At 45.8% G+C, this 14860-nt stretch overlaps 1 protein-coding gene across 1 annotated transcript in view; it reads right to left on the bottom strand.

Annotated features, from left to right (window-relative positions):
• The window catches only part of LOC144504419 (protein kinase C epsilon type), a 571367-nt gene that overhangs the window by 9930 nt on the left and 546577 nt on the right, over nt 1–14860 (bottom strand). The window contains exon 13 of the mRNA XM_078229681.1: nt 9204–9392. Coding sequence (XP_078085807.1) covers nt 9204–9392 — 189 coding nt within the window. The remainder of the gene's footprint in view (nt 1–9203; nt 9393–14860) is intronic.

The raw sequence follows: 14860 nt of genomic DNA, 5'->3' as shown, positions 1-14860 counted from the left end.
GTAATTTGCAGCTCGGGCGGTTATTGTAAGATAGAAGCCCTCTCCCCCCATTTCCTCCTGCCCACTTGCTGCTTTAAACCTACTATCCCCAAAACTTTGGCCATTGACTTTAAACGCTGCAAGTCTTTAAATGGTACACGTGTGTTTTGACATTGGCAGTTTGTCTAGAATTCTAGATGGTGTTCCTTCTCTGGAGAGTGTTGTTCCTGTGGCACTTGTGGTAACTGTAGTTGTTCCATTGCTGTTGTTATGGACCTATGGTGTTCCGGGATTGATGGTAGTTCTGTACTCAGTACAGCTGGTGAGATCCCTTTTTCCTGGCCAATCGATTTCTGTGAAAAAACACCTTCGATACTTGTTCAGTTATGCCTGCGGTTGTTCACTCCACTGTGTATGATTGAGGTGACAATTTCTCCACGCGTCTCTGAAGTTCCCATGTGGGCTGACTCCTGTTGAAAGCATTGAAGATTTGTACCTTGACTGGCTACGGTTTATCCTGAGTTTTCGCAGGTCCATACTCCACTGGAATCTTGCATTTCAAATCTTCCAGTTCAGCTCCGATGTGAACATTTTCCCATGGAACTGCTTCGTTAACCTTCGGTTTGTGCATTTCATTGCACTGATGTGGTCAACAACAATCATGTGGTTTACCTGAACATTGTCTCTCTTTCTCTGGGGTTCTTCTGTCTCCCTCACTCTGGTGTTTTTCATTTTCCAGTCCACTCTCTGTTTTTCCTGTTGTCCTCTCTCTGGGATTTTTTGTTGTCCTTTCGCTGTTGACATGTTCAGGGTTAGCAGCTCAGATGAAGGGCCATCCTGACCCGAAACATTGGCTCTATTCTCTCTCCACAAATGCTGTCAGACCGGCTGAAATTTTCTAGCATTTTCTGTTTGCGTTTCAGATTCCAGCATCTGCAGTATTTTGCCTTTCTGTTCCTAATTTTATATTTTATTCCCCTTGCAATAAACAGCTACATTCCATTTGTCTTCCTAATCGCTCGCTGCACCTGCTTATGAACTTTTCCTGATTCATGAACTAGGGCACCCAGATTCCCCTGCGCCACCAAGTTCTGTAATCTCCCTTCTTTTGGATAACATGCTGCTTTTCTATTCTTTCTGCCAAAGTGGACAGGTTCACATTTTCCTGTATTATAGTCCATCTGCCAAACTTTTGCCGACTCACAACCTATCTATGCCACTTTAGAAACATAGAAAAACTACAGCACAAACAGGCCCTTCAGCCCACAAGTTGTGCCGAACACATCCCTACCTTCTAGACCTACCTATAACCCTCCATCCTATTCATAGAAATCATAGAATCATAGAAACCCTACAGTGCGGAAGGAGGCCATTCGGCCCATCGAGTCTGCACCGACCACAATCCCACTCAGGCCCTACTCCCACATATTTACCCGCTAATCCCTCTAACCTACACATCTCAGGACTCTAAGGGGCAATTTTTAACCTGGCCAATCAACCTAACCCGCACATCTTTGGACTGTGGGAGGAAACCGGAGCACCCGGAGGAAACCCACGCAGACACGAGGAGAATGCGCAAACTCCACACAGACAGTGACCCGAGCCGGGAATCGAACCCAGGACCCTGGAGCTGTGAAGCAGCAGTGCTAACCACTGTGCTACCGTGCCGCTCCATGTACTCATCCAGGAGTCTCTTAAAAGACCCTATTGAGTTTGCCTCCACCACCACTGACGGCAGCCGATTCCACTCGCCCACCACCCTCTGTGTGAAAAGCTTATCCCTAACATTTCCCCTGTACCTACACCCCCCAGCACCTTAAACCTGTGTCCTCTCGTAGCAGATATTTCCACCCTGGGAAAAAGCCTCTGAGAGTCCACCCGATCTATGCCTCTCAACATCTTATACACCTCTATTAGGTCTCCTCTCATCCTTCGTCTCTCCAAGAAGAAAAGACCGAGCTCCCTCAGCCTATCCTCATAAGGCATGCCACTCAATCCAGGCGACATCCTTGTAAATCTCCTCTGCACCCTTTCAATCTTTTCCACATCCTTCCTATAGTGAGGCGACCAGAACTGAGCACAGTACTCCAAGTGGGGTCTGACGAGGGTCTTATATAGCTAGTGGGGTCTGACGAGGGTCTTATATAGCTTTGCAGACTCCTTATGTCCTCTTCATAACTTACTTTCCTACTTATCTTTGTGTCATCAGCGAACTTAGCAACCACACATTTGGGGTCAAATTTACCAAAAAAATTCAAAGTCCAGGATTGTCATGGGAGAGTTTCTCACCCGTTTTTTGGGCGAGTTCAAATCCTGAATTTTATGCAAGTAGTGCATGAAAAAATGGGCTAAACTGTTCCTCACCTGCAAGTGAATGGGACGGGGCTTAAATCGCCAGCAAGCCTGCTGTAGCAGCAGAGGGAGCCATTGCAAATGTACAGACCTCTGTGGCTGCACATGCGCAATTGCAATAGCAGAGGCCTGACAGGTCTGAGAGAGAGACTGACTTGTCAGGCTTCTGCTGTTGCAGCCGGCCTCAACCCAGCCACCCCCCACCCAGCTATCGCCGGGGCCCGTGGCCGATCGCGAGGCCCACACCGCCCGGAAATATTGTCCCCGCCCTTCAACACCGGCCAGACCGATCGCGCCCCTCCCTCCCACTGATTGCCCGCAGAGTGGCAGCGAGCTCCTTCCCTCAACCATCAATTGGACCGGCCCAGCCTGGCCCTGTCCCTGTAGGCCCCGCCCCGGGCTCATTAAATCAATGTTAAATCTGTTTTAAATATAGTTAAGTCAATTATTCCGTCTCTTGCCGGAAATGGACGCGAGGCTGATCACACTGGATATCTGGGGCAGGTAAGGTCACGGGAGGAGGTGAGAAAGCGAGCATGAATGTGATTTCTCGGCTCTCGTGTGATTTTACTGGTTCGCCCTGCCCATCATCGATGGGCCAGTATAATCGCAACTTTGTCCCTTCATCCAAGTCATTGATATAAATTGTAAGTAGCTGAGGCTCCAGCACTAATCCCTGTGGCACTCCACTCACCACATCTTGCCAAGCTGAAGATGACCCATTCACTGCTTCTTGTTAGCTAATCAATCCTCAATTATATTATCTCCCACCCATGAGCTGATAGTTTCATTGTATTTAGATTTAAACCGGTTGCCAGTTATTTTGTTTCTCGTTGAATCTCAGCCATGTTGTTTTTTCCAAGAGTAGACATACCCTAAACCGTTCTAAACCAATGTTTATGCTAGATCAACTTTCCAGATTTCAGCTACATAACTTTAAATACATTTTGTTTTTCACATTTTGGAGCTTGAAATTATTGTAGAGATGCAGGTTTGAACTGATTCTGTTCAGTTCCTGACATGAGCTGTGTTAAACGCAGAGCGGAGGCTGCAGTATCTCCCAGATGATGAGGCTGGGATGGAATATGGAAAGGAGTTATACTGGAAGGGACTGGGGGTGGACTTGTACTGCCTCTAGGTAGTCAACGAGAGGAAACTCTGGCAATGGTCCGGTTGCTGCATTGGAGAGGTCACGGCAGGTAGGGGAAATAAAATGGTTAAAAATTCAAAAATATAAAGGGAACAAGTGGCAAAAGCATTTCATAACAATTAAAATGTAACAAATATTTTTAATTCTTTCCCTTCTATCCTATGCCTATCTGCGTCTATCCACTGGGTCAAAGGATCATCATGGAACTTGTCTTTAAGCTTGTCAAAATTGCCCCTCGTCCAGATTTTAGAAAATGCTAGCATTGGCACAGGTAAATTATCATTTGATTTCATCATCTACTTTTTGAATAAATACTTCCTAAATTTTGCCACCAGGTTTGATCATTCAACTGACTGATGACTAACTATTGCTACTCAAGGGAAATATACCAGGCGCATCTATTTATTAATTAGTGTCACAAGTAGGCTTACATTCACACTGCAATGAAGTTACTGTGAAAATCCCCTAGTCGCCACACTCCGGCGCCTGTTCGAGTGCACTGAGGGAGAATTTAGCATGGCCAATGCACCTAACCAGCACGTCTTTCAGACTGTGGGAGGAAACCGGAGCATCCGGAGGAAACCCACGCAGACATGGGGAGAACTTGCAGACTCCGCACAGACAGTGACCCAAGCCGGGAATCGAAGTTGGGATCTGTGGCGCTGTGAGGCAGCAGTGCTAACCACTGTGCTACCATGCCTATAACTGCATAGTCTGACCTATAACCATATAGTCTGACATAAAGCTGCTAGTCATTTATTTTATATATAGGGATTAAAACTCAAAATAAATATACTAATGCTTCTTAGAACAGCACAATCCTATCTTTTCTGTACCGTGTTTGTTACGTAATTCAGAAGTAAGTTGAGAAATAAGTTCTTTGTCCGAGGTTTTAGGACACAGCATAGACAACATTGTGTCATAACTCAAGATCAAATGTCAAGCTGCACAATGTTAGGAAACCAAACCTCCCAATTCAAATCCCCAACTAGCATACAAAAATAAATCTCCCCAGTTGCCTACTTAATTCCAGTGCCTCTTCCTGTCCTCTACCTATACAACTGACAGAAGCTAGACAACAAAAGCTACAGGGACTCGACGCTCTGCAGTTACTGTGGCAACTACTGTGCGTAATATTAACTCATACTTTGTTAATTGTGGGATTACTAATGACACAGTAAAAGCCAGCAATGCTCTCAGGAAAACTCTCTCAGGAAAAAAAAGCACCGATTGATAAAGACCTTAGAAATCGCTTTGAAAGCAGTCGCAGTCAGACAATTAGGAACTACCACCATTGTAATCACGTGCCATCGAAGTGAAAAAGTGCAGCATCCACTCAAACCTTTGTTTCATTTTGCCCTTCGAATTACGTGTAGAAGCAAACAGAATTGTCACTGTGATATTTCAACTGAACTTTTGCCAGGATGACACAATGCTTTCTCACAGAAGAGAGGAGGAAATGGCCATATCTTCCGAAAAAGTATTCTTAATGCCTTCGTGGAGAGGAATAATCAGGTTTAAAGCTGCAGAAATGTGGCATGCAGATTACTATAAACAAATGAGACCAGGATCATGCAAGCAATGATACATGTATGCCATAAAACGGATGCTGGGAGTAGGTTCGTCACTTGCTAAAATGTGACTTACATATTTCACTTCAGTAATGTGTAAGTGTTAAATTATTACAGGCACAAAGGGTTGAGATTGCACAGCTCAAAAGGAGCCAACTTGAATGCGGATTCTGGCGAATATCTTAATGAAGGGTTTCTGAAGGATCAAGAGAACCTTTTTTAATGAAAAAAATAGATAGAGCTACATTTATCCCACTGGTTGTAACATACCCCAAGAGGGTGTAGGTGATCATGGACTTCGACGTGTTGGACCATGGTTATGCTAGGCATGGTACTGAAGTGATTTCATAGAATCCCTACAGTGCAGAAGGAGGCCATTCGGCCCATCGAGTCTGCACCGGCCATAATCCCACCCAGCCCCTATCCCCGTTACCCCGCATATTTACCCTGCTAGTCCCCCCTGACACTATGTGGCAATTTAGCATGGCTATTCAACCTAACCCGCACATCTTTGGACTGTGGGAGGAAACCGGAGCACCCGGAGGAAACCCATGCAGATACGGGGAGAATGTGCAGACTCCGCACAGACAGTGACCCAAGCCGGGAATCGAACCCGGGTCCCTGGGGCTGTGAGGCAGCAGTGCTAACCACTGTGCCACTACTGAGTGAAATGAAAATGAAGGAAATGAGTATAAACATAGAAATGTGAAAGAAGAAAACTGAGAGCAGGTCATCAAGCTGAGAATATGCTGGAAATGCATATACAGAGAAGAAAATGGAATGGAAATTTGAAGGTTAGCTAATGCAGTGCTACAAGTTCTTTCTATATTAATGTGGACATGTACAATCGATTGCCTTTTACCCTTCATATGTCCAAGATAAAAACGTCATTCGAACCCAATCAGACATCCTTTTGTGATTCAAAAGCAAAATATTGCAGATACTGGAAATCTACAATAAAAGCAGACAACGCTCAGAAGGTCGAGCTCGTGTGTGGAGACCACCGCTCCCAGTAGGTACCACCGCCACTGCAGGTACTCGAGAGCTACCGCCTCTGACTGTCGAGCAGCTCTTGGGAGCAGGGTTTCCTCCTCACACCAGGACCTCTGGAGGAAAATTCCCTCCCATGAGCCAGGAAGCCCGATGACAGGAAGGTATGTGCCCCACTGGGACTTAATCACACAGGCCCGATGGAAAAAGGCCATGACGGGGTTGCCCGTAGTTTTCCAGTGGTGGAGAGTTCCCTCGTATTAACCATTAAAATTCCATCCAATGTTTCACATTGATGACTTTTCATCAGAACTCTGATAGAAGGTCACTGACCTGAAATGCTAACCCCTTATTGATGGATCTTAATCTCACCCATGTACCTTCTTATCATATCACTTCATTCTCTTCCCCAGAAACACTTTTAATTACCTCGTCAATTGTTCATACTCTTTTCTTTAATGGGCTTCCATGGTAGTTTAAGGTACATTGACTGACTTTGGAGTGGCCAGGATTTCATGTTAAGAGAGCAGCATCAGCTGGATGGGGGAAGGACATGTTGGATGGAAGTCACCAAACATTACTGCTTCAGTTGTTTTTGTGTCTAGGCCCTGACCTCTCTGAAGGATTCAGGATCCACGCCGCTGGTGATCTGGAGTTAGATTTTTAATTTTTGTGTGGCCCCATTCATTTTGAATCTCATAAAATTCCACTGGTGAGACCAATGCCGGAGATGGGCGTCCAGCTTGCTGGCTCTGGGCTGGCAAGATACTGGGTGGATTGAAGGCTGGCCTGGCTGACTGAGAGGTAGATCCTGCTCCTTCTGACCTCACAAAAGTAATTGTCGGCCTACATTTTTGGGGCATCTTCCTCTTGAGCAGCAAGGTTTACTAAAGGGAATATTCAGCACACGTGCTCTGCCAAGCTGGCACTCTAGACTGTATCAGGGTTCTATCCTCATCAGGAGACTCAGATTTGTACAGATTAATCAGGCTCCTGCTTGATTTAGGCAGGTGATTGAAGATTAACTAATGCGGTGCTGCATGTTCTTTGGAGCAGTGCATTAGTGAGATGGTGGCACAGTGGTTAGCACTGCTGCCTCACAGCGCCAGGGACTTGGGTTCAATTCTGGCCTTGGATCACTGTCTGTGTGGAGTTTGCACATTCTCCCCGTGTCTGCCTGGGTTTCCTCTGCGTGTTCCAGTTTCCTCCTATAGTCTAAAGATGTGCGGGTTAAGTTGATTGACCATGCTAAATTGACCCCCGAGTGTCAGGGGGATTAGCAGGGTAAACATGTTGGGTTATGAGAATGGGGCCTGGGTGGAATTTTGGTCGGTGTAGACTCGATTGGCCAAATGGCCTCCTTCTGCACTGTATGGATTCCATGATTTTATGATTGGGTTGGCCAAAAACAGGCCAGGTTCCAATGGAGGGCAAAAGCAGAAAATGCTGGAAAATCTCAGCAGGTCTGACAGCATCTGTGGAGAGAGAATAGAGCCAACGTTTTGAGTCAGGATGGCCCTTCATCAGAGCCCTGCATTCCACAAGGACCGTTCCCTCCAGGACACACTGATCCACAACTCCATCACACCCAAAACCTCACCCACTGCCAATGGCACCTTCCCATGCAATCATAGAACGTGCAACACCTGCCCTTTCACCTCCTCCCTGCTCACCATCCCAAGGCCCAAACACTCTTTTCAGGTGAAGCAGTGCTTCACATGCACCCTTCTTTAATCTGGTCTATTGCATTAAGAGCCCTAATGAAGGGTCATCTTGACTCAAAACATTGGCTCTATTCTATCTCCAGAGACGTTGTCAGACCGGCTGAGATTTTCCAGCATTTTCTGTTTTTGTTTCAGTTTCCAGCATCTGCTTTTAGCCAATGGAGGAGGGGCAGTCATGGGCTGGTAAGTTGACCATCTCCATTTAAACCCTGCGACTGCTTTGTTTTCTCTTCAATTAACTTAACTATTAACATAAAGAACCCATTTCCAATCCATGCCTGAACTTTATCTTAAAAAGTGCTCTAAAAGTCACCAAAGTGTAGCTTCACCTCATTTTCCCCATCCTTCCCCTAAATGACTTTCCACTGATTTGATTTATTATTGTCACATGTATTAGTATACAGTGAAAAGTATTGTTTCTTGAATGCTATACAGACAAAGCATACCATTCATAGAGAAGGAAAGGAGAGAGTGCAGAATGTAATGTTACAGTCATAGCTAGGGTGTAGAGAAAGATCAATTTAATATGTGATAGGTCCATTCAAAAGTCTGATGGCAGCAGGGAAGAAGCTGTTCTTGAGTCGGTTGGTACGTGATCTCAGACTTTTGTATCTTTTTCCCGACGGAAGAAGGTGGAAGAGAGAATTCCGGGGTGCGTTGAGTCCTTAATTATGCTGGCTGTTTTTCCGAGTCAGCGGGAATGTAGACAGAGTCAATGGATGCGAGGCTGGTTTGCGTGATGGACTGGGCTCCATTCACGACCCTTTATAGACCTTTTGTAGTTGACCCATTGTTGCTCTCCCTTCAAGAACCCATTGTTTCCCAACTCTGAGGCAGAATAGAGTTTCGTGCAAGCTGAACTTTGAACTTGAAAACAAAGTAATAACATTACTCTTTCTCAAGAGTTAGATAACTAAATTATTAAGATAGAGGGTTAGTGTTCACAGATGACTGGAACTCACGGTAAATTATCCCCAGTGCCACATTGCTCAGAGGTTGGTAGTGACTTGTTAATTGGAATCGTCAGATAAAAAATGTTAGAACTTTATTCCACCAGCTGGCAGCAAAACAGATAATGTTCGTGGCATTTGATAAGTTTGGAAGGAACAGATTTCTCTGCTGTGTAAATATAAGCCAGTATAAACATACACACATCACAAAACATTCTGTCCTTTTCCCACAAGTTGTGTAATTTATCCCAAGCCCTCCTGTCCCAGCCATGACACAATGAACTGTGTTTCAACTCCCACTGGTGGTTATGCAAAGTTAACAAATCCAGTTTTAATTGCAACTAATTCAAAGCAAAGTAGCGGCAAGGAATGGGTGGAGGTGGTTTGGGGGGGGTGGGGGGAGGTCGGAATGTTTGAGAGGGAGAGGTGGGGGAGGAGGTGTTGAGGGGGGTAGAGATTGGACAGTAAAAGGGTATGAGGAACCCACCGCTTTCAAAATGCTGACCGCTTCCTTACTGAGCCAGACCGGGTAGAGCACATCGTCGTGCAAGATGGACTCGAATAGGTCATCCTCGTTGTCGGCCTCGAAAGGTGGCTGTCCGGCCATCATCTCGTACATCAGGACCCCCAAAGCCCACCAGTCCACTGAAGGCCCATATTCTAATTCCTGTAGGATCTATTCGGAAAGACAAACAGATGTTGGGACGAATGTACAGCACTGCCCAGCTGACAAATTCCTTACTTATTTTAGACCATTGCGTTGAGAATGTTTACCCTCCAGCCACTTCCTCGATAACATTTACACTCAAAGCTTCCAGTATTTTTTTATGAACTTCCTCGGCTGGTCATAAACGGAGAGTTTTTCTAATTTACTGTTTTAAGTAGCTGGGTGGCAGGGAGCAGTGTGCCAGCCATTCCCCTCACCACCCGAGGGCTATACTCACCTCTTCAGCCCTTCCGGCATTTTAATCATGGCTGGTTTCTGATTTTGGAAATCGGCAGTGATTCTTCCAGCAGAGGGGAACGTATGGGGAACCTGGAAGCTCGGGCATAAAGCCGTTTCTGCACCTTTAAATCTACTTAAATTGATGGTGATCTGGGTTTTCATTGGGCATGAACCTGATTATGTTGCTGGTGGGCATTGGGGGGGGGGGGGGGGTGGCAAAGATCCCATTCTGAGATTTCCCCAGCCCAAATGCCACTATTGGCTTTCTCATGAGAGTCAGCGGCTGTATTAAGTCCTCAGAGGCGGAAGTCCCTTCACCAGAATTCCTTTATTTACAAGATCCAACAACACTATACAGAGTGCTCTCAGTATGCAGTCTACATCAGGAGTGCGAGAGGAACTGACACTCCTGTTTAATCATGATGTGGAGATGCCGGCGTTGAACTGGGGTAAGCACAGTAAGAAGTCTCACAACACCAGGTTAAAGTCCAACAGGTTTATATGGTATCATTTGCTACCAAATAAACCTGTTGGACTTTAACCTGGTGTTGTGAGACTTCTTACTACTCCTGTTTAAATACAGAGCATGGGGCTCCCTGACTGGACCATCAATTTCCTTAAGGGAGTTCATACTCAAAGAGGCCAACCTCAATTGCCTGATTAAAATCATTACAGCGGCCATAACAGGATTTGCGTCCATGGCGAACGGGGCTGTGAAAATAATGTATATAGTAATGAAAACACATTAAATATATCTAATTATCCCTTTAATTCGCAACTTTCTCCTATCCTTCGTAGATGGGCACCTCTCATACCCAGGTATTGTTTCCCAGGCATGTGTAAATCTCAGGTACCCCATTCAAGTGGCCACAGACAGTAAACATGAGTAGGGTATATGTTATTCTAATCTAGGCTCACTATCTAGGAAGGGTTTGTGAATCATGATGAGGCATGAATACATTGGGTAGTCTGCCTGTCTATGGGATCTAAGTGCCTTGTGCATAACTATACTGTCCTCACTGCTGCCAGTTCAAGAACAGCTAATTCAGCACGTATCGGAAGCAGAACTTGGAATCCTCCTCCGTTTACCAAATTAATAGTACATCCTTATGGAACTGTTGGTTACTCTAAGTCAGTAAGGAGTCTAACAACACCAGGTTAAAGTCCAACCTCTATACTCTACTCTAAGTCATGCAGTAATGGAGAATATTGTAATCATAGAATCATCGATTCCTACCATGCAGAAGGAGGCCTTTCGGTCCATCGAGTCTACACCGACCAGAGTCCTACCCGGGCCCTATCCCCATAACCCCATACATTTACCCTAGCTGGTCCCCCTGACACTAAGGGGCAGTTTAGCATGGTCAATCCATCTAACCCGCACATCTTTGGACTGTGGGAGGAAACCCACACAGACACGGGGAGAACGTGCAAACCTCACACAAACAGTTCCCCAAGGCCGGGAATCAAACCCGGGTCCCTGGCACTGTGAGGCAGCAGTGCTAACCATTGTGCCACTGTGCTGGTCCACTGTAGAAGGGCCTGACAGCTACAAACCTCTTCACCAACATTCTTACTTTACCAAGACTTCAACTTATAAAAGTTTGTGAAGTAAAGAAAGAAAGATCCTGCATTTATGTAATACCTTTCACCACTTCAGGACATCCCAAAGCTCTTTCCAGCAAATGAAATACTTTTAAGGCGTAATCTCTGCTGCAGTGTAGGGAAAGATGGCATCCAATGTGGTGCACAAGCTTCCACAAGCAGCAGTGAGATCTGGACCAGATAATGCGATGTTAATGATGTTGGTTGCTGGATAAATATTGTCAAAGTGTGCTCCCCCCCCATTCATCTTTGAATTGTGCCTGGGGTATTTTACATCTGCTTAAGAGGGCAGATGGAAGCTCAGTTTAATATCTCATTTGAAAGATGGCCGTTGGAATTCTACCGCCCTGCCCACCATGGGAATCGGAACGGGTGAGGGGTGGACAACGGGAAAGTCCGTTGACCATTTGCTGGAAAGAGCTTTGGGATGTCCTGAAGTGGTGAAAGGTATTACATAAATGCAGGATCTTTTTTTCTTTACTTCACAAACTTTTATAAGTTGAAGTCTTGGTAAAGTAAGAATGTTGGTGAAGAGGTTTGTAGCTGTCAGGCCCTTCTACAGTGGACCAGCACAGTGGCACAATGGTTAGCACTGCTGCCTCACAGTGCCAGGGACCCGGATTCGATTCCCGGCCTTGGGTACCTGTTTGTGTGGGGTTTGCACGTTCTCCCCGTGTCTGCGTGGGTTTCCTCCCACAGTCCAAAGGTGTGCGGGTTAGATGAATTGGCCATGCTAAACTGCCCCTTAGTGTCAGGGGGACTAGCTAGGGTAAATGTATGGGGTTATGGGGATAGGGCCCAGGTGGGACTCTGGTCAGTGTAGACTCGATGGACCGAAAGGCCTCCTTCTGCATGGTAGGAATCTATGATTCAATGATTACAACGGAATTTTCCGGTCTCGGGTCGAGTGAGGCCGTAAAATTCCGCCCGGCACCTCCAACAGTGCAGCACTCCTTCACTGCTGTAGTGAAGTGTCAGTCTGGATTACATGCTCAAGAATGTAAAGTGGGACTTGAACTCAACATCCTCTGATTCAAAGATGAAAGTGCTACCACTGAGCCAAGATGGACATCTTAAAAACTTGAAGAAATAATCCTTCTGTTGATTCATAGTCTTGTGTGCACATCTTTCATAAAGACTTCAGTGACAGAGTTCAGATTAGTACCCCTACTGTTAACCATCATATTGCATCCAACTCAATGCAACAGTCACATTACAAACATCAGTATTTGGAATGCTGTCTAATCCTTTTTGAGTTATAACATGACAATGACTGCCCTAGCTTGTTTATTCATGTGTTGCTCTACAAAGCAACAGAGGTGAATGTTAATGCTGATGATTTGTCAGTTAAGATTCCAATCCCAGCTGGATTTTCTGCAATGTATACATCTCCCTAAAGAAAAGGAATGAAAATCGGGAAGCTAATAAGCTTATGTACATTTAAGACCATCTGAAACAGGAGTAGGCCATTCGGCCCGTCGAGCCTGCTGTGCAATTCATGGATAATCCGATGACATTCCTCACGTCCACTTTCCTGCCCTTTCCCCGTAACCCTTGATTCCCTTACTGGTCAGGAAGCTGTTTATCTCAGCCTTAAATATACACAATGGCCAGAATCTTGCTGTCCCGCACACCACAGAAATCGGAGTGGGTGAGGGGCCGACCATGGAAAGGTCCATTAACCTCAGGCGGGATTTTCCAGTTTCAGGGCAAGCCAGGCTGGCCAATCAACCTAACCTGCACATCTTTGGACTGTGGGAGGAGACCGGAGCACCCGGAGGAAACCCACGCAGACACGGGGAGAACGTGCAAACTCCACACAGACAGTGACCCGAGGTCGGAATTGAACCCGGGTCACTGAGGCAGCAGTGCTAACCACAGTGCCACCATGCTGTCCCAATATGGGAATGTGGACCAATGCTGGAATATACGTCAGCCTGGGTAGGAATGGCACTTTTCTTTCCCAATAGACAGTACATTGGTTTCAAATAACTCTGGGACATGTTGGGAACATGAGATAGACTGTACAAATGCAAATTCTCTATTTACTTGATATTTAGCATTAAAAGCAGCACACGAGAAGTTATGTGACAGAAAGTACTTGCATGTTGCTGCACTTCCCATGCGGGGTGTCCCGGTGGCACAGTGCTGCCTCACAGCACCAGGGACCCGGGTTCGATTCCCGGCTTGGGTCACTGTCTGTGTGGAGCCTGCACGTTCTCCCCGTGTCTGGGTGGGTTTCCCTCCGGTTTCCTTCCACAGTCCGAAAGCGTGCTGGTTAGGTGCACTGACTATGCTAAATTCTCCCTCACTGCATTCGAACAGGCGCCGGAGTGTAACTTCATTGCAGTGTTAATGTAAGTCTACTTGCCACACTAATAAACTTTAAACAAAGCGGCAGGATCTGGTTTTACACCTTCGAGATGGAGCTTTGTATAGAGCCAAAGTGAGATGGCATCTGGAGTATTACGTCTCCTTCCCTAAGGAAGCATGTACTTGTCATCGAGTGAGTGCAACAAAAGTTCACCAGACTCATTACCGGGATGGCAGGATTGTCATAAGAGCAGTGATCAAGGACATTGGGCCTGTATTCTCTACAGTTCAGAAGAATGAGAGGTGATCTGATTGAAAATTCTTACAGAGCTCGACAGGGTCGTTGCAGGAAGGGTGTTTCCCTTGGATGTGAGTTTAGGGGAGACAGCTACATAAGACTCAGATGAGGAGGAATTTCTTCACTCAGAAAGTGGCGAATCTTTGGAATTCTCTACCACAGAGGGCTGAGGAGGCTTAGTCTTTGAACATGTTCAAGACAAAGATGGATAGATTTGTAGTTATTAAATGATATGGAGATAGTATAGGGAAAATGGCCTTGAGGTAAAAGATCAGCAATGATCTAGTTAAATGGCTGACCAGGCTCGAGGGGCTGAATGGACTATCCCTCACCCTATTTCTTATGCTCCTATGTCATTATGTTCCTTTGCCAGCCTCACCCACATCATATTAACAACATTTTAAAAACTGCTAAAGGGTGAATTCAAGATCTCTTGGGCCATGGGGACAAGAGTCAACTCCGGGTCTTCTTTAACTTTATGTATTTGTCACAAGTATAAGACCATAAGACCATAAGACATAGGAGCGGAAGTAAGGCCATTCGGCCCATCGAGTCCACTCCACCATTCAATCATGGTTGATTTCAACTCCATTTACCCGCTCTCTCCCCATAGCCCTTAATTCCTCGAGAAATCAAGAATTTATCAATTTCTGTCTTGAAGACGCTCAACGTCTCGGCCTCCACAGCCCTCTGTGGCAATGAATTCCACAGACCCACCACTCTCTGGCTGAAGAAATTTCTCCTCATCTCTGTTCTAAAGTGACTCCCTTTTATTCTAAGGCTGTGCCCCCGCGTCCTAGTCTCCCCTGTTAATGGAAACAACTTCCCTACGTCCATCCTATCTAAGCCGTTCATTATCTTGTAAGTTTCTATCAGATCTCCCCTCAACCTCCTAAACTCCAATGAATATAATCCCACGATCCTCAGACGTTCATCGTATGTCAGGCCTACCATTCCTGGGATCATCCGTGTGAATCTCCGC

Source organism: Mustelus asterias, chromosome 15 (assembly GCF_964213995.1).
Source record: "Mustelus asterias chromosome 15, sMusAst1.hap1.1, whole genome shotgun sequence".
Taxonomy (NCBI): domain Eukaryota; kingdom Metazoa; phylum Chordata; class Chondrichthyes; order Carcharhiniformes; family Triakidae; genus Mustelus; species Mustelus asterias.
Note: the sequence above shows the minus strand (reverse complement) of the source record. Positions and strands in the feature narration are given on the sequence as shown.